This window comes from Trachemys scripta, chromosome 12, assembly GCF_013100865.1.
Source record: "Trachemys scripta elegans isolate TJP31775 chromosome 12, CAS_Tse_1.0, whole genome shotgun sequence".
NCBI lineage: Eukaryota > Metazoa > Chordata > Testudines > Emydidae > Trachemys > Trachemys scripta.
Genome location: NC_048309.1, coordinates 955647 through 979348, shown reverse-complemented (window position 1 = coordinate 979348; position 23702 = coordinate 955647). Strand labels below are relative to the sequence as shown.

The 23702-nt window shown below is 57.9% G+C and overlaps 2 protein-coding genes and 1 long non-coding RNA gene across 3 annotated transcripts; 1 reads left to right on the top strand and 2 right to left on the bottom strand.

Moving 5' to 3' along the window:
• Positions 1 to 8339: 8339 nt before the first annotated feature.
• LOC117885720 lies at positions 8340 to 11790 on the bottom strand. The gene is made up of 3 exons (XR_004647828.1): positions 11659 to 11790; positions 8947 to 9081; positions 8340 to 8632 (listed from the first exon to the last, which is right to left on the bottom strand). It is a non-coding gene; the product is annotated as an uncharacterized LOC117885720 (long non-coding RNA).
• A 1342-nt stretch (positions 11791 to 13132) lies between these two features.
• SPINT4 (serine peptidase inhibitor, Kunitz type 4) lies at positions 13133 to 15171 on the top strand. Its single transcript, XM_034787136.1, has 4 exons — positions 13133 to 13227; positions 13533 to 13703; positions 14626 to 14763; positions 14965 to 15171. Exons 1-4 carry the CDS (start codon positions 13143 to 13145, stop codon positions 14973 to 14975), a joined length of 405 nt encoding a protein of 134 aa, XP_034643027.1. The 5' UTR covers positions 13133 to 13142; the 3' UTR covers positions 14976 to 15171.
• A 1199-nt stretch (positions 15172 to 16370) lies between these two features.
• On the bottom strand, positions 16371 to 23406 carry LOC117886160 (putative surface protein SACOL0050). Its single transcript, XM_034787808.1, has 2 exons — positions 23318 to 23406; positions 16371 to 18254 (listed from the first exon to the last, which is right to left on the bottom strand). The coding sequence occupies exons 1-2, from the start codon at positions 23391 to 23393 to the stop codon at positions 17506 to 17508; spliced, it is 825 nt and encodes a 274-aa protein (XP_034643699.1). The 5' UTR covers positions 23394 to 23406; the 3' UTR covers positions 16371 to 17505.
• Between the last annotated feature and the right edge of the window lie 296 nt (positions 23407 to 23702).

Below are 23702 nucleotides of genomic sequence, written 5' to 3'. Positions count from 1 at the left end.
TAGGGGAAGTTCAGCATTTCCCATGTTCCCTGGACTGTGAACCACTCATGAACCTCTGTGTCATAAAGAGTCCTGTGGCACCTTCTAAACTAACAGACGTATTGGAGCATAAGCTCTCATGGGTGAATACCCACTTCATCAGACGCATGTCTGTATTCACCCACGAAAGCTCATGCTCCAATACGTCTGTTAGTCTATAAGATGCCACAGGACTCTTTGTCGCTTTTTACAGATCTGACTAACACGGCTCCTCTCTGATATCTGTGTCACAGGCTCCCAAGTGCTGCCTCGGCCCATCGGACCCCGTGTGCTCTTCTCGGGGGGCCCTGCCTGGCCCCCTGGGGCCTAGAATCAGAGACTTTCTCCAGTGGCTCAGCCCTAGTGCTCGTGTGTGGGGGAGGATCCACAAACTGTCCCGGAGTAGGGCAGATTCATTTATTTAGGGACTGGGCTGCTTCCCTCCAAACTCCTCAGTGTCACAGGATTGGGCCCATATATGCAGACTCGGGTCTGCCAGCATTACAGTGACGCCTGCCTCGCCTGAGGAGGGGCAGCAGATGAAGCCGATGGAACCGAGTTTAAACATCTCACTGACTGGCCGCCTCTTCTTACAGCTTCGCTCCCCGCCCACCAGCAGAAGGGTGAGTGAGGAATGAGGCTCCCACCCTACGCCGACCTGTTCCCAGCATATGGCAGCATTATTCCACCCACTCAGCCATTGCAAACTGAAACCACACCCCAGGCTGGCAGGATTTGCACCCATTGCACACTCGTCCCCCGGGCCAGAGAGCCAGGCCAGTAACTAGGGCACCGAGTTTCATCTGGCAGGATGCCAGCCTGGCCACGGCTCTGTGCTCAGACAAGCCCCCATCATGAGTGACGTGTAACAGCTGCTGGGCTTTGGGGAGCTCGAGCTGACGTGTGAGTGCAGCACTCGCTTGCCCTGGGCAGATCCATGCCTGGCTGCTCCCATGAGAACCTCTAACAGGAAGTGAAGAGCGAGAGAAACCTCTGCAGCCTCGCCCTGTGGCTGCGACAGTGTCCGGTTAGCGGCGCTATCGCAGGGAGACGGGTCTAGGAGCCTGGCACTGAGGTGGCACTTCCCAGTTTCCAGCCCAGCTTCTCAGGCACTTAGAATTGTTGGGGAAAATTCCCGTCTGGCCTGAAATGTCTCCTGCCTCTTCCCAGCTTAGTGGGGAACTTGGGGTCAAATTCCACTGGGCTGGTTTCTCAGGTCTCTCTCCTGCCGTGTCTAAGCTACGCTCTGGGCAGTGCAGAGCTTTAGTTCAACTTCCAACTTTGTTCAGACTTTTCCTACGCTGGTGATTTCAGCCGCCTCACCGACAAAAACCACCCGCGGGCGGAGTTCAGTGAGAGCCGGGGGCAGCGCAGTCTCCTCAGTGCAAGAACACACAGGGATGCAGTTTTCCCCAACCCCGGCGTTAGAACCCCAGGACATTCAGAGTCCAGGTTACATGGGACTAATCCGGCCATGTGGAAGTAAGAGAGGCCCAGGAAAGGCCCCAGGTTTCTGTGGGACGCTTGCCGAGTCCCTGATTTTCGATGACGGGGGAAGGGAGATCACCTGGCCTGGGTGCAAAGGAGACGTGTCACAGGGCGTGGATGGAAGCTCAGGGAGGCCAGTGCTGCCTCCCCACCCAGTCCCATCCCGTCCCGTCCACGAGAACGAGGGGCCAAGAGACCCCGGGAAGGGGCAGGTCATTCCCAGGAAGAACAGGAATTAGTCCTTCACCCAGCGGAGGACCTGGGGGTTTCCAGCCAGGCTGAGCCTGGGGGCATGACCTGAAGTGGGCTGTGAAGGAGGGCAGCGTGTGTGGCTCCAGTCTGTGAGCTCGGACCGAATGCAACCCCAGGCTGCGGGGGACAGGGGTCCCTCCCCCTGCGGTCCCAGCCCCACCCAGGGCAGAGTTTGAAGCCTGGCTTGGCTCAGTTCCAGGCACTGAGACCCAGCTCCTGGCTGCACCAGGGAGTCAGGGGGCATCTTCCTCCCCTCGGGGTGAGCTGCTGCCCGTGTCTGGTGAGGGGGAGGGAGGCGGGCACAGAGCGGAGCAGCCCTCCCCACCCGTCAGACCATTCCCATCTGCCCACACAGGGTGCGGCTCTCTCCACAAACTGCCTCGCCTCCCGGCATGGCCGGTTTTCTCCCTGCCACGCCCTGGGGTCCCTAGTCCATTGCCACGGTCCAAGAAGACCAGGCCCCGGTGCGGCTGCCCTGCCATGGAGGGACGACTTGGGATTCACGCCCTTTTGGACAGCCCAGGTATCCCCTGCCATGGCCCCTGGGCTCTGGATAAGGTCACCGCGGTGGAGTCACAGGGGAACTGCAGGCGGTATCGATAACTGTCCCCCTCAGCTGCCAATGGCCTCAGGTTTCCTCCCCTCCCTCTGTAGGAGCTGGATTTTATAATGTACTATGAGAATTAATGTATGATTTGATTTCATCTTGTCAGCCCCCCTTTTTGAATAGCAGAAAGAATGACAGACCAGAACAATCCTTATGACTGATTATGGTCATCCTTTTGTTTTAGAATAAGTTACAAAGCTACTATGGTTTCCTATATGTATTACAAATTAGGAAGTAAGAGACAGGATTCTCTATTGTGTCTATGTTAAGTAGATTAGAGGAACATTTGAAGGCCTGGGTCTCAATGTAAATTGTCTTGGTTATTGATTGTAAAACTTAGCAAGGTTTAATTTGCAATGCCCTTTTGCTCAATATAAAATACTACTGTTTGTATTCTCAATCTGTTTGTGTGAATGAGGAATGTATGCATTAGAAAAAGATAAGGTGTGAAGGCCATTGTTATAGCCAGAGACAAGGAAGAAGGAGTGAAGAAAATTAAAGGACATCAAAGAATCATCAACACGCATCCATAATGTAGGGCAGATTGACGACCCTGAGGTCGACCCTAAAGACAATTGGTTAAATCGGAACAAAGACAGGATGACCCTCTCGGAGGTGTATTGGAATGTTTACACCAATTAAGAAGTAACTGGTCACAAAGTGACACAGCAGAATCCATAGGCTTCAACAGAGAAGAAAACCTATAAGAACAGGGTGCTTGGCCATAGGACTTTGGGTTCGTCTTGCCACACTCCAGGAGCATCGGATCACGAGTGACAGAGCCCCGTCCCCTCTGTGACCAATCTGGCTGGCCACTAGATTGATCCAGACTCTGGACTGATAACTATAAACATCACAGCAGGACTCGGTGTGTGTGTGTGTGTGTGTTGTGTGTGTCTAAAAACCATATGCTAACTGTGGTATTCTCAATAAATGCTGTGTGTATTTACCTTCCTCTATAAAGATCCCGTGTGCTGTGTATGAGCATAACACCTCCGGACCATGGCAGAGAAGCCACGGCTCTACACCGAGGCCTGAAGGACGGTCCCAGTCGTGCTGCCCTCAGCCTCAGGTCACGGTGCAGTGCTGTGCAGCCCTGGGTATCCCTCCACAAGGCACCGCGCTGGGCTGGCCTGGGCTGCCAGTGCAGAGATCTGAGCTCTCAGAGGGTTGCAGCGATGCTGAGAGCAGGGCAGAGGGGCGCCCCCGGCTGCAGCGCCGCTCGCGAGGAGACCCGGCGGGCTGGTCCTGATCCATCAGCACGGCTGAAAGGAAGGTTTTGCCTGGATGACATCGGGGCTTGGCAGGGCTCTCTGGGGCTGGCAGCTCTGGGCGCAGCCTGGGGCCTAGCGGAAGGAGCTGCAGAAGCTGGCAGGGGCGGCTGCAGAGAAGCGCCCAGGTGCTAAGATCCTGGCGTGCTGCTTGTGAAGGAATGAGCTTTGCTTTTGCTCAGCTGTGATCTCCACTGACGGGTTCGTTTCCTGCTCTCTGCTGTGCTGTGGTGAGGGCAGCAGAGCCAGACATGACTGAGCTCCCCATCCCAAGCCAGGGGTAATTACTGGAGCGGGTCAGTACCCCAGACCGCTCGGGTGCCGGTAGCGTGCCAGGCATATCCCGCCGCCAAGACAATCGCTGTAGCTGGGCCTCATAGCTGCCGGCCTGGTGCTCCCAATAACCTCTCAGGGGCTCAGACACGCGGCTCAGGGAATGGGCATTTCCTGGGGTTGCAGGAAAGTGGAAGGTTCCACATGGCCGAGGCACAGAGGCTTAACCAGTTAGTTACAGCACCAGCGGGTCTTGATTGGCCCCTGGGGCTGCCCGGTCGAGAGTCAGGGCTCCCAGGCCCTGCACCGGGGGCACCCTCTCCAGTCCAGTCTCTATCAGATTGTGGGTTTCCATTCCAGGCTCAGTTAGTGTCTCTCCTTGGGGCCCCTCTGCACTGGCTCCTTGTCCAGCCCCTGCTGCCCCCCACAAGCCCCATAAAGGCCAGCACCCAGTTGAGATGTCCGGCCATCACAGCCTGTGCACGCAGTTCCTGGGGAACCTTATCTGCCTCCAGCTTCCCTGCAGCTCCTGGCTGGCCATGTGGCCACCACCACTTCCCAAACAGAGCCAGCCGCTCCCTGGCTCAGGGCCTTTACCCCTACCTGGCCAGGAGGAAGGGAGGGGGCTGATGGGAGCTGTAGGCCCCTGCTTAGCAGATCCACCACATGCCTCTGGTTGGTCCCTCCTGCCCCCACACCGTGTAAATCTCAGCCAGGCTTGGCCTGGACTCTCGGATGAGCTTCCAGGAGCAGCATGAAGCCAGGAGCCCTGGGCTGAGCTGGGTCTATGTCGGGCTGGACGGGAGTAGCCATACTCCGGGTGAGTGAGGCCAGCCGCCCCCACATCCATCCCGGAGCCCAGCACGGCGGGGGCAGGGTTTGCTCCCAGCTCACAGTGATTTAAGCTCTCTTTGTTCCTGCTGCACCTGGTGTTTGTCACCAACACAATGACCATCTAGGACACACGAAGCCTGTTGTCCTGCCGGGGGGACAGCCAGGTGGGAGGATCTGAGCAATGTATGGGATGTATGTGGGGTCTGGCCTCTCTCCTTCTCCCCTGTCCTGCTGGAGGTGGTCAGGGTCTCCTTCGGGACCATCTCCGGGGTGGAAGCCAGGCGAGGGCAGGTGCCCTGGGCAGCCTGCAGAGTCGGCAGAGGGGTGAGGATCAGGCCGCGATGACCTGGCACGTTTTGTCCCCTAGAACAATAGCGCATTGGTAACAGGATGTCCCTCAACAAACCCACTGGAGCAGCTCACAGCTGCTCGCAGCCTCAGGGGGGCAGCAGGGCTGGGGCCCCCTCCTGCTTGGAGGGCTCGTGACCAAGGGGGACCAGGGATAAATGCCAAGCAACAGCTTCCACTCAGCCCCGGTGCAGCCTGCCCCAGATCAACCTCCCGCCCCAGCAGGGCAGGGGCAGCACAGCAGACCAAGCCCAACGTGTGTTGTGAGGTAGGCTGGGGAGCAGGTGAGGCGTGCGCTGAGTCAGTCCCAAGGGGGAAAGGGGCCCCCTGTCCCTCACAGCCTGGGGTTGCATTCGCTCCGAGCTCACAGACTGGAGCCACGCACGCTGCTGTCCTTCACAGCCTGCTTTAGCCCATGCCCCCGGGCTCAGCCGTGGAAACCCCCAAGCTGCCCCCGCTGGGTGAAGGGCTAATTCCTGTTCTTTCTGGGAAGGCCCAGCCCTTTCCCGGGATCTCTTGGTCCCTCGTTCTCACGGACGGGACTGGGTGGAGAGGTGGCACTGGCCCCCTTCCTCGGGGTCGGTGATTTGCCACAAGGCAGGTGAAGGGCGGTCACCCGTCCTGGGCTACTGAGGTGGAAAGAGCCCTGGCCAGAAACAGGGTGCTGAAGCCAGGGCCCCCATCTTGGGGCAGCGCCCAGCGGAGCCCTGGGGACAAATGAAGGCCCAGGGCCTCGCACAGAAGGGACAGTGTGACGCTCCGAGGCAAAGTGGGTCTTTGACCCCTGGGATCTGCTGGCCCCCTGGGAGTCACATGACCATCATGACGGGCACCAGCAGGGCAGCCCAGAGTCTCATGGCCCTGCCCACGGCAGGGTGTGGCCTGCGGGGAATCCGAACGGCTCCCCCAGCTTTGGGAGAGGCAGGCAGGGCAGCACAAACTGCATCTCTAGCAGCCACCCGCCTCACGGCTGCCATGCAGGCAGGTCCTTGTGCACGGAGGGCTCGCTGTCCAAACAGGGGTGGCTCTATGTTTTTTGCCACCCCGAGCACGGCAGCCAGGTGGCTTTCGGCCTGCGGGAGGTCCGCTGGTAACGCAGATTCGGCGGTATGCCTGCGGGAGGTTCACCGGTCCCGTGGCTAGCCGCCGCCGAATTGCCACCGAAGCCGCTGGACTGGCAGACCGCCTGCAGGCATTCCGCCGAACCGCTGCCCTCACGGCAACCAGCAGGCCGCCCCCCGTGGCGGGGTGAGGTCGGAACTGACAAGAGACCAGTTCAGTCTGGCACTGCGCCCCGGACCCCTCCAACGAGAGCCTGCTCTGGCCGTGGTGAAAGGGGAGGCTGAATGCATGGGGGACAGGCTGTTTAAACAAGTCCCAGCTCCCGGTGACCCATCACCCCCTAGTGCATGGTGCCACCTGGCCCCTCCCTCCTGTCCCTGCCCTGGAGCATGCTGGCACATCACACCCGCCCTGCCGCGTTGCATGGGCTGGGCAGAGTCTGTCCCTGGCGCGGTCCCTTGTACAGAGGGGCAGACGGCGTGTTTGGTGTGTGTGCACGTTCCAGGGCTGTGCAAGCAGACGGGGAGCTGGCCGGAGCGGCCCATCGGCATGCAGTGCTGCAGTAAGTGCACATTAGCACAACATCGCGTCCACATTTGGCCCCTCTCAGCTGTCTGGGAAAGGTCTGGCTCTGGCTCTGAGCCCCGACAGCAGCACGGACTGGGGCTGACTCACCGAATCATTCCTGAGTAGTCAGCAGCACCCGCCAGAGAGGGCAAGTGGGTCACCCGCCCTGCGCAATCAGCAGGCCCCGTGCCCATCCTGTGTGGGTGGCAAGGGCTGGAGGGAGGGGCAGGTGTGGGGCTGGTTTGGGAACAGACGCCCATAACAGGTTCCTTTCCTAGTCGGGATTCCCCTCCGGGGCACTTGCTTAGTCACAGCACGAGGCTGTGCTCCTGGCTCATCTGTTGGGCTGGGGGCAGCTCCCATCAGCCTTCACCCCTGGCACAGGGCCTGGGAGCCCTGACTCTCGACTGGGCTGCCCCAGGGGCCAACCGAGACCCACTGGTGCTGGAACTGGAACTGGTTAAGCCTCTGTGCCTCGGCCATGTGGAACCTTCCGCTTTCCTGCAGCCCCAGGAAATGCCCGTTCCCTGAGCCGCGTGTCTGAGAGGTTATTGGGAGCACCAGCCTGGTACCTATGAGACCTTGCCTCACCTGGCACGTTCCCAGCACTGCAGGGGCCTGGGGTACTGAGCTGCCCCGGTAATTACAGGGGACCTGTAGGGACAGTCCCGTACCCGTGCGCCATTGCCTCCCGACAGATCAGGCTCTGGTGCCGATCCTCACCCCGGGGAACGAGGAAATGGCCATGCAGGCAGGGAAGGGGGCAGGAAGGGGCCCTGCTCACTGAGTCCTGAGGGGCCCAGAGTCCTCAGCACTTCAGGACCTGCCCTCCCTGACTGACCAGCCAGGTGCACGGTGAGGCCTGGTCACCTGAGCCAGGGCGATGCAGAGCAGAGGGAGGAGCCCCTGGTCCCTGCCAGCTCCCCCACCACCATCCTCCCCTGAGAGACACTCGCCACCAGGGATTCAACCCAGACCCAGACACATGGAGCAAGTGCCTGTCCCCAAAGGCCTGATCCCCTGGGCCCCATGGGGGAGAGAGCCCCCAGCTCACAGCCTGTCGGACACTGTCTCACGGCAGAGCGACTGGGGAGGGGTAGGCTGGGAAAATGCCCCTGGCTCACCCCAAACCTTTCCCCAGCCGGACCCAGCGCCAGGCTCTGCACAGCGTAGGGGGGGTCAGGCTGCTCTGCCCAGTACTGCCAGGGACGTGGCCGGCTCGCCTAGTGTCTGCCCCCCAGGTTGGGGCACGTGGTGCAAGGCCAGTCGGCCTCAGGGCAGAGCCAGGGGCAGGGCTGGAGACATAAACAGGGTGAGCAGGGGGGTGAAGGTCCTGGCAGCAGAACAGCAAGTGACGGGGGGGGCGGGGGGGGCTGATCCCTGCAGGTCCTTGGAGAGCCCCAGTGGCCCTGCCCAGATGCTCTGTGGGGTCCTGTGCAAAGAGCCCTGCTATGGGGGGTAGAACTTCTCGTGGAGCAATTTGGGAGCTTGCAGTGACTGAATCCAGGGCCTGGGCGGTTGCAGTGGTTAGTCCCCAGCCAGCCTGTCCTGGCAGCCACGCGGGCGAAGCGCTCGCACACACAGTTTGTTACGCAGGGACAGACTTTACTCAGCCCGTCACAGGGTGCTGCTCCGAGCAGAGCCAGACAGCGGCCGGGCACACGCTCGCTCCCCCGCCACACCCACCCAGCCTCCGGTGCATGGAGGCGCCGGTGACGTCATGCGGCAGATGTAGTCGGAGGGCAGCTGGAGCAGCCAAAGGGGCTGGGCAGAGTGAGGGGAGCAGGGGGAGGTCCCTGGAAGTGGGGCCTTTGCAGGCTGATCCGTTCTCGGCGATTGTTCTCGGTCACGGGGGTGGAGACAGCAGGTCCCCTCAGCGCCTGGGTTCAGGCAGACGGGCGTTAGGGAGACCCTGGGAAGTAGCACAAAGCTGTCAGAGCCCTGCTCCCATATCACTGCTCCCTGCACACCCAGGCCTCCCTGCGCTCACCAGCGCCAGGACTGGTGGGTACATGTAAACCGGAGTGACTCCAGTGGAGGCACATGAGTGTGGAACTCCAAGCGCCGGGGGTAGGGGCTGGCTAATGGGGCTGGGGTCCTGGCCCTTCACTGTGTGCCCCCGATTCCTCCCACCTGCTCAGATATGGGCACATCCCCCCTCCCCCCCCCCCCCCCCCCCGGGCCCTGGCAGCCAAGGCTCACTGCGGAGGCAGGTGTTAAACTCACCTCCAGACACTCTCATGCACTGGTGGCCACACCCGTTACTGCAGCACTTCTCTCCTTTGGGACAGGAACCGCCAACGCCGCATAACTCCGCGCAGTGCCCAGCGCCAACCGGCTTTGGGCAGCTCCTACGGCTCCCTGGGACACAGAAGGGTCATGTGGCCATGAGATGCTCAGCCCCAAGCTAAAGGCTTCCCGCTCACTGTGGGAACGAGGGGGGAGCTGAGGGAAATGGACCAGAGCAGGACTGAAGAGAGATCCCAGCCAGGGAGCCCTGGTCGCCGCTTATCCCTCTACTCCCCCTCAGAGCCACTCTCCCCCCTTCTCCCCCTCAGAGCCACTCTCCCCCCTTCAGCCGCTGGGGGAGAGAGCGGCCTGGCCAGGTGAGGGAGGGCAGCTTAACCCCCCCCGGCTGCTCGTCGGCACCAGCGAGTGACCATCGCCGTGGCAATGCCGGCGCTTCTCCCACTGCCTCCCTGCGCCAGGGAGCGTCGCCCTCAGCCATTTGTAGTGACGTGGGACCAAAAACCTCACTGGTCCAATGGGGCAAACGTCTGAACAGCCCCTGCTTCCCAAGACTGCGCTGCCAGCCAGGGCCTGGAAAACCAGCGCCGAGAGGGGGCCCTGGCTGGAAGAGACTTTGTGTTCCCAACGGGATGGCCCGTCTCAGCCTGAGCCAAAGGGCTGCTGCTGACTGCACGGAAACACAGAGCTGTCTCTCAGCCGGGGTGCGGGACCTGAGGGAGCAGGCCAGCCACAGGGCCGGTTCGCGTTAATGATCCCTGCAGACCAGAGTTGGCAACAGAGGTCCCTCTCCTGCGCCATCTGGAGCCCAGGGTGCAGCCCGGCCAGGGCCACTGGGCTCCTCCACCAGTGCAGTCCTCAGAACGACAGAGTCCAGAGCTTGGGGCTGGAAATGGCTTGGACTAGCCAGTCCCCTGCGTCTGAGCCAGGCACTTCCCAGAAGACGAGCCACCGTAGGGCCTGGGAGCTTGTGGACAGAGCAGGATCATAACGTCTTGTAGGCCTGGAAGGTCATCCAGTCCATCCCCGGTGGTGAGGCAGGACCAAAGACAGCCCTGACAGGTGTTTGTCCAACCTGCTCTTAAAACCCCGCCGTGATGCGGGTTTCACAATCCCCCTCGCTCACCTGTTCCAGAGCTTAACTAGCCTGAGAGGTAGAAATCTTGTCCTAATATCTAAGCTAAATCTCCCATCCTGCAAACTACGCTGGTTTCTCCTTCTCCTCCCCTCCGTGAAGAGTTGATTCCCCCTCCTCTTTACAACAACCTTTTACAGGTTTGGGCTTCTTATTCCCCTCTCTGTTGTCTCATTTCTGGACTAAAGGTGCCCAGTTCTTTCAACCTTTCCTTGTAGGCAGAGGCGGATTAGGATTTTGTGGGGACCTGGGCCCCCCCCACCCCTTCTGCCAGTAGTCCCCGTTGCCCCCCCTCCCTATGCACCTGCTGGGGAAATGGGGTCAGGGCATGGGGGCTTCCCCCGCTCCCCAGCAGGAGCGCCAGGTGGGCAGAGGGAGTGGGGCAAGACCCCATGCCCCGACCCCGCTCCCCAGCAGAAGCACCAGGCAGATGGAGCGGGTCGGGGGGCAGGGACTCCCATTTTTCCAGGGCCCCCCCAATTGCCCGGGGCCTCTGGGCACAGGCCTCATTGGCCCAGTGGCTAATCTCCCACTGTTCACAGGTCAGGTTTTCTAAACCTCTTATCATTTTCGTTGCTCTCCTCTGGCCTCTCTCCAATTTCTCCACGTCTTTCCTAAAGTGCAGCACCCAGAACTGGGCACACTATCCAGCTGAGCTCGCCCCAGTGCTGAGCAAAGCAGGACGATGACGTCCCATGTCTTACACACGACACGCCTGTTAATACAACCCACAATGACTTGCACCGTTTTTTCAGTAGTATCACCTTGTTGACTCGTATTCAGGGCTGGCGCAACCCATTAGGCGACCTAGGCAGTCGCCTAGGGCACTAACATTTGGGGGGTGGCGACCGCGGCGGCTGGATCTTCGGCCGCCCCGGTTGTCAGCGGTATTTCGGGGGCGGGACCTTCCGCCACCTAGGGCAGCAAAAAAGCTGCCGGCGGTCCTGCTCATATTCAATCTGTGATCGACTGTGGCCCCCCATCCCTTTCTGCATACCGTTGCCTAGCCGGTTATTCCCCCTGTGGTATGTGTGTGTTTCCCCAGTGCAGATCTTTGCACCTGCCTTTACTGAAATTCATAAATTCTCTCCAATTTATCAAGAGCATTCATCATGGGAGTCTTCTAATCTGACATCTGTGTCCCCACCTCTCTCTGTAGCTGTTTCCTCTGTGCTCAGCCCTGCAGTAGCTGAGCTCTCTACACAGAGCTGAGAGCTAGGACCACTCTGACCCCCCGGCCTGAGCCTGGGACACCCACCCCCCTCAGTGCCTGTCACTCAGCATCTCAGGAACTCGCTGGTCCAGCTGGTCTGTAATTCTCACTGCTGCTCCGAGGGAATTTCATCCCCTCACCCTGTCTTTGCTGTGGTCAGTTCCATCCCTGTGCAGTGGCTCTGACAATGGAGATGGGTTTCTATTGGTCCCTGTGTCAGGTCACTGATGAGACAAACCAAGTAAGGTGTCAGGTATTTCCAAGCACCCACTGCCCTTGCCCCCTCCATGCCAGGTCTCCCCTCCATGCCCTCCTCCCTTCTCTGCCTGCTGCCCGCACTCACCTCCAGATGCAGGCGGCAGCTGGGCCCAGAGAGCCAGGAGGCCCAGGAGGAGGAAGATGGCCCCTGACTTCATGATGCTGCCGGGAGCCGGGTCTGAGTGCCCAGCGCTGAGCCGGGCTGGGATTTAAACCCTGTCCCTGCTGTGGCTGAGAGGGGAGGTGGTTCTCGGTGACCTTTGGGCTCCTTCCCTGGCACAGCACCCAACTCACTGCATTTCACAATAAACCAGTTCCGCCTGTAAGTCCCCCTGCATGGAACGAGGAAACAACCCGGATCCTGTGGTCTGAGAAAAGCCCCCAAAGGAACCTGGAGAAACAGGGAGGCCCAGGCTCCAAGGTCCCGGTCAGATCCAGGGACTGATGGGGGAACATGCCCACCCCATCCCAGGGGACAGTCTCTGCTCAGTGCCCAAGACAAGGAGAAACCCTGGCATGTGTGTGTGTGTACACGTGCGCGCACTGGCGTGTGTGTGTGTGCGTGCATGTGCGTGCGCGTGCATGCGTGCATGTGTGTCCACATGTGTGTGTGTGTGCGTGCACGTGTGCATGCGTACTCGTAATTCCTTCCTGATCCTAGGTCTGGAGGAGTGTGAGTCACCCTTTACTCCAGACATGGGGTGGGACCAGGTCACGGCCCATTCCCCACCCAGTCCCCAGACTGGATTGGCTCTAGGCAAAGGCCCGAGGTGGATTCCATTCCCAGCAGTGCCCATGTGACCTCTGGCTACTGCTTCAGCCTGATAGATCCTCATCTTGGCATCACCTCTCCATAGCTGCTGGTCCCCATGCTGGCCAGGGTTCAGTTCTCAAGCTGAGACCCTTGGCCGCTGCTCTTCTCTGCACCTTCTCCAGAATTTGCACTTCCCTCGGGAGCTGACAAGCCCGGAGCTGCATGCTGGCATCCAGGAGGGGCCCGTCCCTGGCCTTGGGCAGGGTTTCAGTACCATGCCAGGTGTGGAGGGTGTTTGCATTGGCGCAGGCTGTGGCCGTGCACTGAGGAGACTCCAGCAGGGCTGAGCAGCGCAGGGCGTGTGACGCCCTGGTACCAGCAGGGCAGACAGCCTGTTCCATGTCACCACGCCTTCGTGACACCGTGTCGCCTGCTACCCAGAATCCTCTTGGCCTTCTCAGCCCCACTGCACAACGTGCCCCATCTCCATGCCCTGCTCACATGAACGCTGGGCTCCCCAGCTCACCTCCCCATCAGCCTCACTTTGCACCAGGCTGTCTCCCCACAGGGCGCTCTGGACCTCCCTGTTTCTCCAGATTCCTTCGAGGGTGTTTCCCAAAGCCTGGGATCCGGGTTGTTTCCTCATTCCATCCGGAGGGACTGATTTATTGTCAGACAGCGCGTGCTGGGCGCTGGAGCGTGGCAGGAGCCGATAGGTCACTGCAGCCACCTCCCCCCCTTCTGATCCGGCCCCACCGGGTTTAAATCCCAGCCCGGCTCAGCGCTGGGCACCGGACCTGGCTCCCGGCAGAACCATGGAATCAGGCAGCATCTTCCTGCTTCTGGGGCTCCTGGCCCTCTGGGCCCAGCTGCAGGCTGTAGCTGGTCAGGGAGATAAACGTGAGTAAGGGAAGTTGCCCGTGGCTCAGATGAGGGTCACGGGAGCCCTCTCTTTTGTAAAGGAAGTCACAACTTGCAGAGCAAGAATTTCCCTTAAATGTGCTTTCCCTCGGGCCGTCGCTCCCAGGCCCCGGGGCTCGGAGTCTTTGTTGGAGGTAGAAGTGGCCGTTTCTCTCCTGTGGCACCCACTTTCCCCAGAAGAGCTCTCAGCTCACACCGTGCAGGTCATCGCCTCGTTCCAGAGAGCACAGGCATGTGTCCAGTGCAGATCTCTGCTCTCATCACAACCCATCTCCTCTCCCCAGGTGACATTTGCCGACTCCCGCCTGAGAAGGGCCCTTGCAAGGGACATATCCCGCGCTTCTTCTACAACCCGGCCTCCAGGACATGCGAAAGCTTCATTTATGGCGGCTGCAAGGGCAACAAGAACAACTTTAAGACGAAGGCAGAGTGTGTGCGTGCCTGCGGGCCTCCTGGTGCGTGGGACAGAGCCCAGCCTCTCCCTGGGCGGGGAGATGGGGGGTGCTGCCCAGCTCCACACCATAAATTGCGGGGGGGAGTTACACTGGGGCAGGTCTCCAGCATTCAAGGAGCCCTGGTATCTCTCATGATGGGAGGTCTGGTCAAATAAAAGGACCCCTGAATTCCAGCCCTGCTGTGGCTGGGGTGGAACCTGGGGGTCCCAAATCACAGGGCTCTGAGCCATGGCATGTTAGCCAGGAAGTCCTAAGTTCCAGTCCCAGCTGTGCTACCTACTGGTGGCCCTGGGCAGTCACTGCCACCCTGTATCATGGCTTGGCCTGCCCCCCGAAGGAGCTAACGGACACATGGGGCAGCCGGGCACCCAGGTCCCCAGCCACGAGCTGTGCAGGCGAGATCGCGCTGCCAGCATCTGGCCCAGGTCTGGCCCGAGCGGAGTGTTCTACTAGGTTTGTGCTGGAGGCTTCACTTCCACCCGGAAATGCTGACAGCAGAGACTGAACGCCCGGCCCCTCGGACCCAGCCTCCCACTCTGTCCGTTGTGCAATGTGGTCTGGCTGAGCCGGGGAGCAACCGCACAGCTCTGAGTGTGCCGTGCCGTGGGCTGAGGCTGTCCTCACACACCTGCATGCAGCACTAGCACTGGGGAACAGGCCAAAGCAGCTCTGCAGGGGCACGGGAACCAAGCCCAGGGCAAGGAAGGGCCAGGACCCAGCCCATGAGCCTGCCAGACCTGATCCCGACTCCCAGGCCCCCCAGCCCAGAGCTGTCTCAGGAAGCTGGAAGTGTCTGGGGTCCTGGACCTCTGCCCAAGGAGCTGCTCGTTCAAGGTCCTATGGCAGAGGCCAGGATGCCCTTTGGCTGGTGAGCTAAGTTACAAGGCTGGTGTCTCCCCTCTGTGCCCATTCTGCATTGCAGAGAGACCCGGGGTTTGCCCCAAGACCACAGGCCCCGGCATTTGCCTGCATGGCTGCAACAGCGACTCTGACTGTAAAGAAGGACAGAAGTGCTGCTTTAATGGCTGTGGCTACACCTGCGTGACGGTGGCTCCATCAGGTGAGTCCCCTCTTCCAGCCGCAGTGACACCCTCAGCAGCTGCCGTGAGATGTTCTGCTGCCCTGTCCCTCCTGGCACGCACACCTGTCTGCCTGTGACAGCGCCACTCTCACCAGCTGCTCTGCTGTCACACTAAGCACAGGGGGGTCGGGGAGCAGCGATACGGGACCAGGGCTCTGACGGCTTCGTCCTATTTCTCAGGGCCTCCCTAAGTCCCATCTGCCAGGACCCGGACTCCAGAGGGGACGAGCTGCCTCAGCCGCACTGACCAATTGCCAAGATCGGATCAGCCCGAAGACAAAGTCCCGACCCCCAGGGACTCTCCCCATCCCTGGTGTTTTTGCCAGGGGAACAGGTCGTGGTTTCCTGGGATTCCTTCTCTTCCTCAATAAACATTTCCTGACATCCCTGCACCTCGGTGTCTGCTTCATCATTCTCCAGGTCAGGCCTCTCCCAGCCTGTGCAGCCCCCACCACCCACCCCGCACCTCTTGGGCCTGTTGGGCTGGATCCGAGGCAGATGCTTCGGTTCAGGGCTGCAATCCAGAGACCGAGAGACACTGAATTGCCAGGTGGAAACTTTCCCAGTAATCACAGACAAGCTCTGGGATGTGCATGGGGAGCTCTGGGAGCAGCGACATGGATGTGACGGAGCAGGGAGCAGGGCAGATTTGACCTGGGAATGTTGCAGGGGGGTTGCATTGGGGATGGGGGACTTCCCTTGAAGGAAGCTACCTGAGCTGTAACCTGAGCCAGGAGGGGGTGGGGAGAATTAACACCTTCTGCCCGGGAGACTGAACAAAGGAGAGGAGGAGCTGGGGGGAGGGGGAAGAGAGGAGCTGCAGGAGGAGTTTTGGTTTAGTTTCAGTTTGGGCTGGGTGGTGCAACGCAGGGAACCCCAAGCTGGGGTCTAAGCTCCCTGAACCTCCCAGAGGGACCTAATTGAGGGGGGTCTGGTCGTACCTACACGCTCTGCTTGAGACTGTGTTCCTGTCCTTAAATAAACCTTCTGCTTTACTGGCTGGTTGAGAGTCACAGTGAATCTCAGGAAGAGGGGTGCAGGGCCCTGACTCCCCCACACACTCCGCAACAATGGAGCAGACCAATCTCTACACTAGTGCCCCTGTTTTCACAATTACACAGTTTTTGTGCCTAATTTGGCCTGTGCAGCTGCACACCTGGCAAGTCACACATTTGCACATACAGTCACGTGAACTGGACTCCCAAGTGCACTTGCATATTTGTGTACAAGCAGCTTTGGGAATGTGTCCCACTGCCTGCTCTGTCTGAGACTCTTTGTGAAGCGGCTGCTTCTGGGGGAGATCGGGATCTCCCAACATTCCCGTCTTTATTTTGGCCCGTGACTAGTCCCATTGAAGTTAAGCATGTGAGCGTGGGCAGGATCAGCACCCTCTGTGTTCCTGGCACTAACTGAGGAACTCGCGGAAAGGGCGTCTCATCTACCCTGAAATTAGGCCCACCAGAGAAGAGAAGCTCCTGTGCTGTTGGGCAGGGGAAGGGGAGAGCACAGGCCAGGGACAGAGACTTATGAAACCACAAACAGAAGTTCACAGCGATATCCCGGCAGGGGTTATTTTTAATATCCACATTTATTGAAGAGAGGCTTTCATTTCTAAAAGAAAGAGACCAAGCCAACTCCCAGTGCACATCACGTGGCAGAGAACACGCTGCGTCAACCAGACAGGAAGGTGGCTCGGGCACCCAGCTACACGCAGAATGGTGGGCAAAGCAGCAGAGAGAAACACACAGCTCCGTTAACAACAGCGTTACAGGGGAGGGGACTTCTTACTCCTCGGAAGAGAACGGTGAAAACAAGAAGGGTTTTTACAAAGCCCGGCTCTTTGTGTTCCCTGGTGTAGAACACACGCCCGGCCTAACTCCCCAAGGACACTAGCCCAGCACCTGCATAACTGTGTCTCTAATCTGCAGGCACCATTACGATGCCTGTCCATGCAACGTGCGGATTAGCCTGCATGGGGGGCTGTTTGAACACCCAGTTGACCAAATACACAGCTTGAAGGTGTATCCTCAATACTTGTTCATGGAAATCAGGCAGCCTACAACTGCACCCAGCACTGGGCTGGTGACGTGGAGAATCAGCCCCTACAGCCCTACACACAATTCCTTCCCCTACATTCTAATAGTTACAGTTACACATTTACTAAGTGCTGTACCGGCCTGAACTGGTGAGTCCTCGTGAGGAAGGTGTCCAGAGGGAATGGCTCTGGTGCACCATGCGATGGGACAGGTACCTGAGAAGAACTGGCCTGAACCTGGACACTGCTAGGAATGGAGAACATCAATGCCAGGGGCTGGCTAACCCATCAGGAAAGATTTAATAAGAGAGAAAATATATCTCAAGAAAAAATGAGCTGAAAGCTGAATCAAAGTGCTCAGACAGTAGGGTGATGAGCTTAGAGTAAGAGCTGGGAGAGAGAACTCCAACGTCCCCTTGCACGCTACTCAGGCCAGGGAGCAAAGATCCCTGAACATTGATTTCCTTCACCCAGAGAGAGTGATTCCGGAGCAGTAATCTTGTCATTCAATGAGGCAGCATGTTCCTATGCAATCACTAGTAAAAGAGAAGGGAGAGCTGGAAAAAGTCAAACAGGAAAGAGAGGCTTTGGTTGCCAGGAATGTATTTGGAGGCTGATCTGATATCAAAAAGTTTCCAAACCATCAGCTGTTTAGAGCCACCATCCCAGAGGTCAGAATCATCACCTCACTTATCACAGTCTTCAGCCCCTTCAGAGCCTCCATCCCTCAGGAAAGAATCATCATCTTCTCTGGCAAAGTCATCCTCACTCAGGTCAGCGTCCTCATCTCCCCCGGCAAAGTCATCCTCGCTCAGGTCAGCGTCCTCATCTCCCCCGGCAAAGTCATCCTCGCTCAGGTCAGCGCCATCATCTCCCCCGGCAAAGTCATCCTCGCTCAGGTCAGCGTCCTCATCGTCCCCGGCAAAGTCATCCTCGCTCAGGTCAGCGCCCTCATCGTCCCCGGCAAAGTCATCCTCGCTCAGGTCAGCGCCCTCATCTCCCCCGGCAAAGTCATCCTCGCTCAGGTCAGCGTCCTCATCGTCCCCGGCAAAGTCATCCTCGCTCAGGTCAGCGTCCTCATCTCCCCCGGCAAAGTCATCAGCCCCGGCAAAGTCACTATTGCTCCCGTCAGACCCATCTCCCCTGGCAAAGTCATTAGCCCCAACCAAGTCAGCATTCCTCACATCAGACCCATCTCCCCCAGCAAAGTCATCAGCCGTAGGAAAGTCAGCATTCCTCACATCAGACCCATCTCCCACATTAAAGGTATGAGCCCCAGCCGAGCTGTAATTCCTCAGGTTGGAGTCTTCATCCCTCCCATCATCATCATCTTCTCCACCAGACACAGGTTTTTCATCAGATCCAGGTTTTCCAATGGACACAAGTATTTCACTGGGCACATCGCCATGGAGAGAAGAACCTGTGGCAGGGATCCCTGAAAATGGGAGAGAAAACAGGAGAGTCAGAGACCCAAATATGGCTCAGTCACATATGACTGCTCCCAATCCACCCTTCACACTTTCTTCACGCTGCAGCAACCTGTCTCTAGGATATGGGCATTGCCCCTTACCTTGGATAGTCTCTATGTAGCTGTACATATGGTACCTGATTCTATTCTACTCAGGTTCTTATACTGCACCCATCCCTGTGGTATCTGAGCAACTTCCAGAAGTGCAGTAAGTGATGCGACTGAAGCCCGTTGCTCAAGCTCTGTCTGTCTCTCAGTCTGACCTCCTTGGTCAGATGCCAGGTAAGAGCCCGGACTGCTTCCAGCCGCCAACTCCTATTCCCCCACCTCACACCCCTCCAGTCCTTTGTTCTCGAGCTGAGGGATTGTGCTCAGCTTTCCTCTATATCCCTCTGTATCATTGGTGGCTATGACTTGGTGCCTCGATTTTCCATTGTCTTCTTAGGTACTCCATTGATATGGGGACTGAGGCCCAGACAGCGAGGTGACATTCATATCTATGGTTTTTAGCCTGCCCTGAGCGCAAACAGTCCTTTTCCCCTTACTTGATAACAATGCAGCGTATAGGGGAAACTGAGGCACACACCGGATTCATAAAAATATTACAGAAAATATCCACTTTGTCACACTGAAGTATTGATAAGACCAGGTCCTCATCTGTCAAGATGGCATGGAGTCTCCTAGCCCATCAGAGACCGCAGAAAGTGTGACCTGGAGACGCTGCCCTGTGAGAGCTTAACCTCAACAAGGAATCCTAACTCCTAAACTACAGAGTGACTTGACTTGACCTCAGGGCCGGCTCTAGCGTTTTTGCCGCCCCAAGCAGCAAAAAAAAAAAAAAAAAGCCATGATCGCGATCGGCGGCAATTTGGTGGCAGGTCCTTCGCTCCGAGAGGGAGTGACAGCCCCGCCGCCAAATTGCCACTGAACAGCCGGACGTGCCGCCCCCCTCTTCACTGGCCGCCCCAGGCATCTGCTTGCTATGCTGGTGCCTGGAGCCGGCCCTGCTTGACCTGAGCGTGTATCTTCAACCAGAAGAGGATGAACGGGGGCTGCAAACTCCAAATTACTTCCCCCTGCTAACCGTGCCTGCTAACCAACATGACTGCTGTCTTGCTAGGTTTCAGTTTCAATCAGTTGTTCTTCTTTGATGAGCTGACCTCAACCAAGCAGTGGGCCAGCTTAGTGACGGTGCTGTTGTAAGTTGTGAAGGATAAGATAGAGGGATATGTCATCTGCATGTTGTTGGCATCTGAGTGATGTCTCATCAGTTCTCCTAGAGGCTGCATGGAGATGCTGAATAGGAGGGGAGACAGACTTGATCACAAGTGAGGGTCTAGGGGCAGAGGTGCGACTTCCATCACCATCCTTTGGGTGCGTCCTTCCAGGAAAACTCAGACCATTTTTCTGCCTCCTTCTGAGCCCCTGCCTCCACCTTCAAACAGGTAAGAAGTAGCTCATGACTGACTGTGACAAATACTGCAGAGAAGTCCAGGAGAATAAGACGGGATGTCTGCCTTAGGGTGACCAGACATCCCGATTTTATCGGGACTGTCCCGATATTTGCTTGTTTGTCCCAGGTCCCGACTGAGGGACACTGGACAAACAAGCAATTTTGCCCTCCACCCTGGCGCACAGGCGGAGCCCGGAGGGGCTCACGCCCCCCCAGCCCCGTCCCCTCCTTCCCCCATTGGATCCCTCCCCAAATCCCCGGCCCCGCCCCTCACTGCCCCATTGGATCCCTCCCCAAATCCCCGCCCTGGCCCCGCCTCTTTCCCAAGCACGCCGCATTCCTCCTCCCTCCCAGGCTTGCGCTGATCAGCTGTATGGCGACGCAAGCCTGGAGGGAGGGGGCGTGGCCCCCAGCACTCACCCTGCGAACTGCTCCAGTCCAGCTTCTCCAGGAAGGCGAGCACGGCCCGGCAGAGATCCTGCAGCGGCTCCCTCCGCCCGAGCCCCCGGTAGAAGGCGAGGCAGGCCTGGGCCTCCTGCGCCGCGTCCATGGCTCACGGACGGAGCGGCCCAGGCGGGGAGGGCGGCCAGGAAGTGAGCCAGATTGCCCTGGGAATCTAGCACCGCACGTGGGCTTGGCAGCTCCGGGCCGGGGCGCGCTCAGCTGTTGCGGCCACCATAGAGTTGGATGGAGACGGGGGGCGGGAGCGCAGTGGGGGTGGGGGGGGGCACTCCAGTGGCTTTTTTTTTTGCTCCGCCGCCCCCCACGTCCCGATATTTCATCTTTGTCATCTGGTCACCCTACCTGCCCCCTATCTATCTGCAGCAGCAGATCATCATCAGTGCCATGAATACGTTTCTGTTCCATGTCCTGGGCTGAATCCACACCGTGCTGGGGCTAGGATATTGGCTTTGGCTAGATAAGCTTGTAAGCCGCTTTCAGCTCACATCTCTGAGCTTGCGTAAGAATGGTGGGTTTGAAACCAGGCAGGAGTTAGCTAGGTCCAATGCATCCAGGGTGGGTTTCTTCATTGTTGACTGGACTCTTGGGAGTTTGAAGGCGGGAGGGAAGGTTTCTTCAGTAAAGCTGTTTCAGTCAGGAGAGGCACCAGTTACCTGTGGCCCTTTTTTATTAGCCAGGAAGAACAAGCATCAAACTCCCAGGTGTTTGCTTGAGTCTCCTTCAGGGTGTCCAGTGCTCGTGGCGTCAATGAGCTGAGCTCATGGGGGCAGGTGGTTTCTTGGCTGGCACAAAGGGATCACATCCTTGCAGCCCAACAAGACTTCCTGGATGTCGGGGATCTTTTCTCCTCCTGCCTTCAGTGCGAGTTAGCAAGGCCCTTCCTAGCAGGTGGCTGAACTGCTTCAGAGGAAACGAAAAGAGGCCCAAGCGTCTGACCCGTCTGTAGTTCACCTACCCCCATTCCCAACTGGCACCAAAACCCGTTCCACTCCCACCATCCCAGTCCTCCTACAGGCACAGAGCAAAATGTCAAAAGCTTCCGTCTCATGTCTGCCAGGAAACAATGCTGCTGAGCGATGGGAACTGTCCCTATTAATCTTGAGGTAGGTTCCCCCTAGTCCCAATGACAAAACAATAAACTCCAACTTTCATATCAACTTCATTGGCGATCATTTAAGCAGAAGCATCAGTTAATGTACTTAGCCAGCATCATTTGATATAGTGGCAGGCCCTGTTTTGCAGTGCAGTGGGACAGCTTGTCAAGGGCTGCTGGCTGGGGTGGGGAATGAGGAAGTGAAGCCTCTCTACTCCCCTCCAAACCTGCCTGAAAAAGGGCTGGAGAGAGGAGATGCTCTTCCCCCAGGCCTCCAGTGCCAACTGCAGTTTGGGTGATCAAACATGCCATCTCTGTTGCCATAACCCCAAATGTCCACTTTGCACCTGCCAAAACCTCCACCTTCCTGCAACAAATTCTATAAAGCACTTCCTGGCTGACAATACAAAAATCCGCATGACACTGAAAATGGAAAAGCACAGTAAATGCTTAGACAGGAGGAAGTCATTACCCTCCCCGGGGTATCATGTGCTCCAAGCATAGGCGGCCTTATGTTCCCAAGGAAACATAGAGCAGGATAACTCGGTGTGGGTCTCCAGTGGGAATCCATTGCCATAGCGGGACGTGGACAGAAGTCTCAATGGTCAGTGGGCCATGGAGTTTATTTCCTCTTGTCCTGAAGGGACTTTAAAAGCTAGAATTCAGTGAGTCAGGAACCATGGACAGTCCAGATTAAGTGCTCAGGGAAGGGGCTGTGGGGAAGATGGGTTATGGTATTTTGGAAAGGATGGATTCCGAAGGGCACTGCCACCAGAGCGTCTCTCTTCGATGGGAATTTCTACATCCCTTCATGTAGGGGGCTGCAGCTGGCCCGCTGCCCATACAGCCCCAGCTACTCTGCTGTTCTCAGCACCCGCGCTCAGTCAGAGTTAGCGTGGGTACATCTACCCGAGTTGGAAATTACACCTCCAGCTCCGCTGACCGGTGGCATTAACTGCATCTCTGCTCAGCACTGGCAGGGTCTCTCTGGTGAGCCACAGCCTGGTTGTTGTCTATAAAGTCTCTCCATTTAGAAATGTAAGTGGCAAAATGAATGGCAATAAAATAACAGCTGCCCAGCGCACAAACAAACAACCCCCCACTCAGTAACCCGACGCAGGTCAGCCTTCCTCCTGAAAAACCAGCCCGTCCCTCAGGCAGCCAGGATACCAGCCTGGCAGCCGGCCTCAGTGACCTGTCTGAATTCTGAGCAGCCTGGGAAGACATTGTTGGGAAAGGTTATTCAGAGAAGCAGCGGATGGCACTATGGATCCATCATTACAAGGCGACATATTAAGGGCCATCAAAACCTGGTGGGGTGGGAAGATTACGTGCTGGACTTCCACCTGGGCTCACAACCAAGAGGGGCACGGAGCCTTGCTCTCTGTTAACAAACCCCGCCAAGAAGAGAGCAGGAAGCAGGTCTGCGTGTCCTGAGGAATCAGGAGCACCCAGCAGCCCAAAAAGGCTGTTCCTGATTAACTTCCCTGCTGAGTTTCACGTTTGAGACGAGAAACAGAGTTCAGAGCCTTGGGGACCCACGTGAAGTCCCATGGGTAGAGCCTCCCCTCGTCTCTCTCCATCTGTACCTGGTTCCTCAACCTCAGACAACCCTGTTCCCCCTCGCTGATGCTGTAGTGCCGAGTTTGGGCGCCTGCATATTCTTATATTGATAATAAAAGCCTCCAGCTAAAAGAGTCCAGAGCCTGCCAGCCTGAGCCCTCAGTGCCTGTCACTCAGCAAGCATCTCGGGAACTCGCAGTGTGTGGCCAGTCCAGCTGGTCTGTAATTCTCTCTGCTGCTCCAAGGGAATCTCCTCCCCTCACCCTGTCTTTGCTGTGGTCAGTCCCATCCCTGTGCAGTGGCTCTGACAACGGAGACGGGTTTCTATTGGTCCCTGCGTCAGGTCACTGATGAGACAAACCAACTAAGGTGTCAGGTATTTCCAAGCACCCACTGCCCTTGCCCCCTCCATGCCAGGTCTCCCCTCCATGCCCTGGTCCCTTCTCTGCCTGTACTCACTTTCTGTTGGTGCCCCCTGTAGCGCTGTCCAGAGGGTAAAGAGCCCCAGGAGGAGAAAGAGGCCCCTTGACTTCATGGTGCTGCCAAGACCTGGGTCTGAGTGCCCAGAGCTGAGCCAGCTGCAATTTAAAGTCACACCCAGGTGGGGCTGGTGCAAGTGTGGGAGGAAGCAGCTCACAGGTGATCTATAAGGACCGCCCATATTTTAACCTAATTCCACGTTCTAAGGAGCCAGCTCCGGGTATCTGTCCCTGCCCACACAGAATAAGGATATGAACAGGACCTCGTCATGTTTAGAAATTGCCTTGGAAGACAAAGCAAAGAAACCTAAGGAAGAAAGTGGAGGGTCTGAGATCCACCAATGCTCAGGGACATCAGCAACTGC

Coding starts and splice junctions, on each gene's coding strand:
- LOC117886160 (XM_034787808.1), bottom strand. CDS start 23,393: ATGAAGTCAAGGGGCCTCTTTCTCCTCCTGGGGCTCTTTACCCTCTGG. Junction 18,255..23,317: donor ACAGGGGGCACCAACAGAAA/GTGAGTACAGGC, acceptor TCCCATTTTCAG/GGATCCCTGCCACAGGTTCT.
- SPINT4 (XM_034787136.1), top strand. CDS start 13,143: ATGGAATCAGGCAGCATCTTCCTGCTTCTGGGGCTCCTGGCCCTCTGG. Junction 13,228..13,532: donor AGCTGGTCAGGGAGATAAAC/GTGAGTAAGGGA, acceptor TCCTCTCCCCAG/GTGACATTTGCCGACTCCCG. Junction 13,704..14,625: donor GCGTGCCTGCGGGCCTCCTG/GTGCGTGGGACA, acceptor TCTGCATTGCAG/AGAGACCCGGGGTTTGCCCC.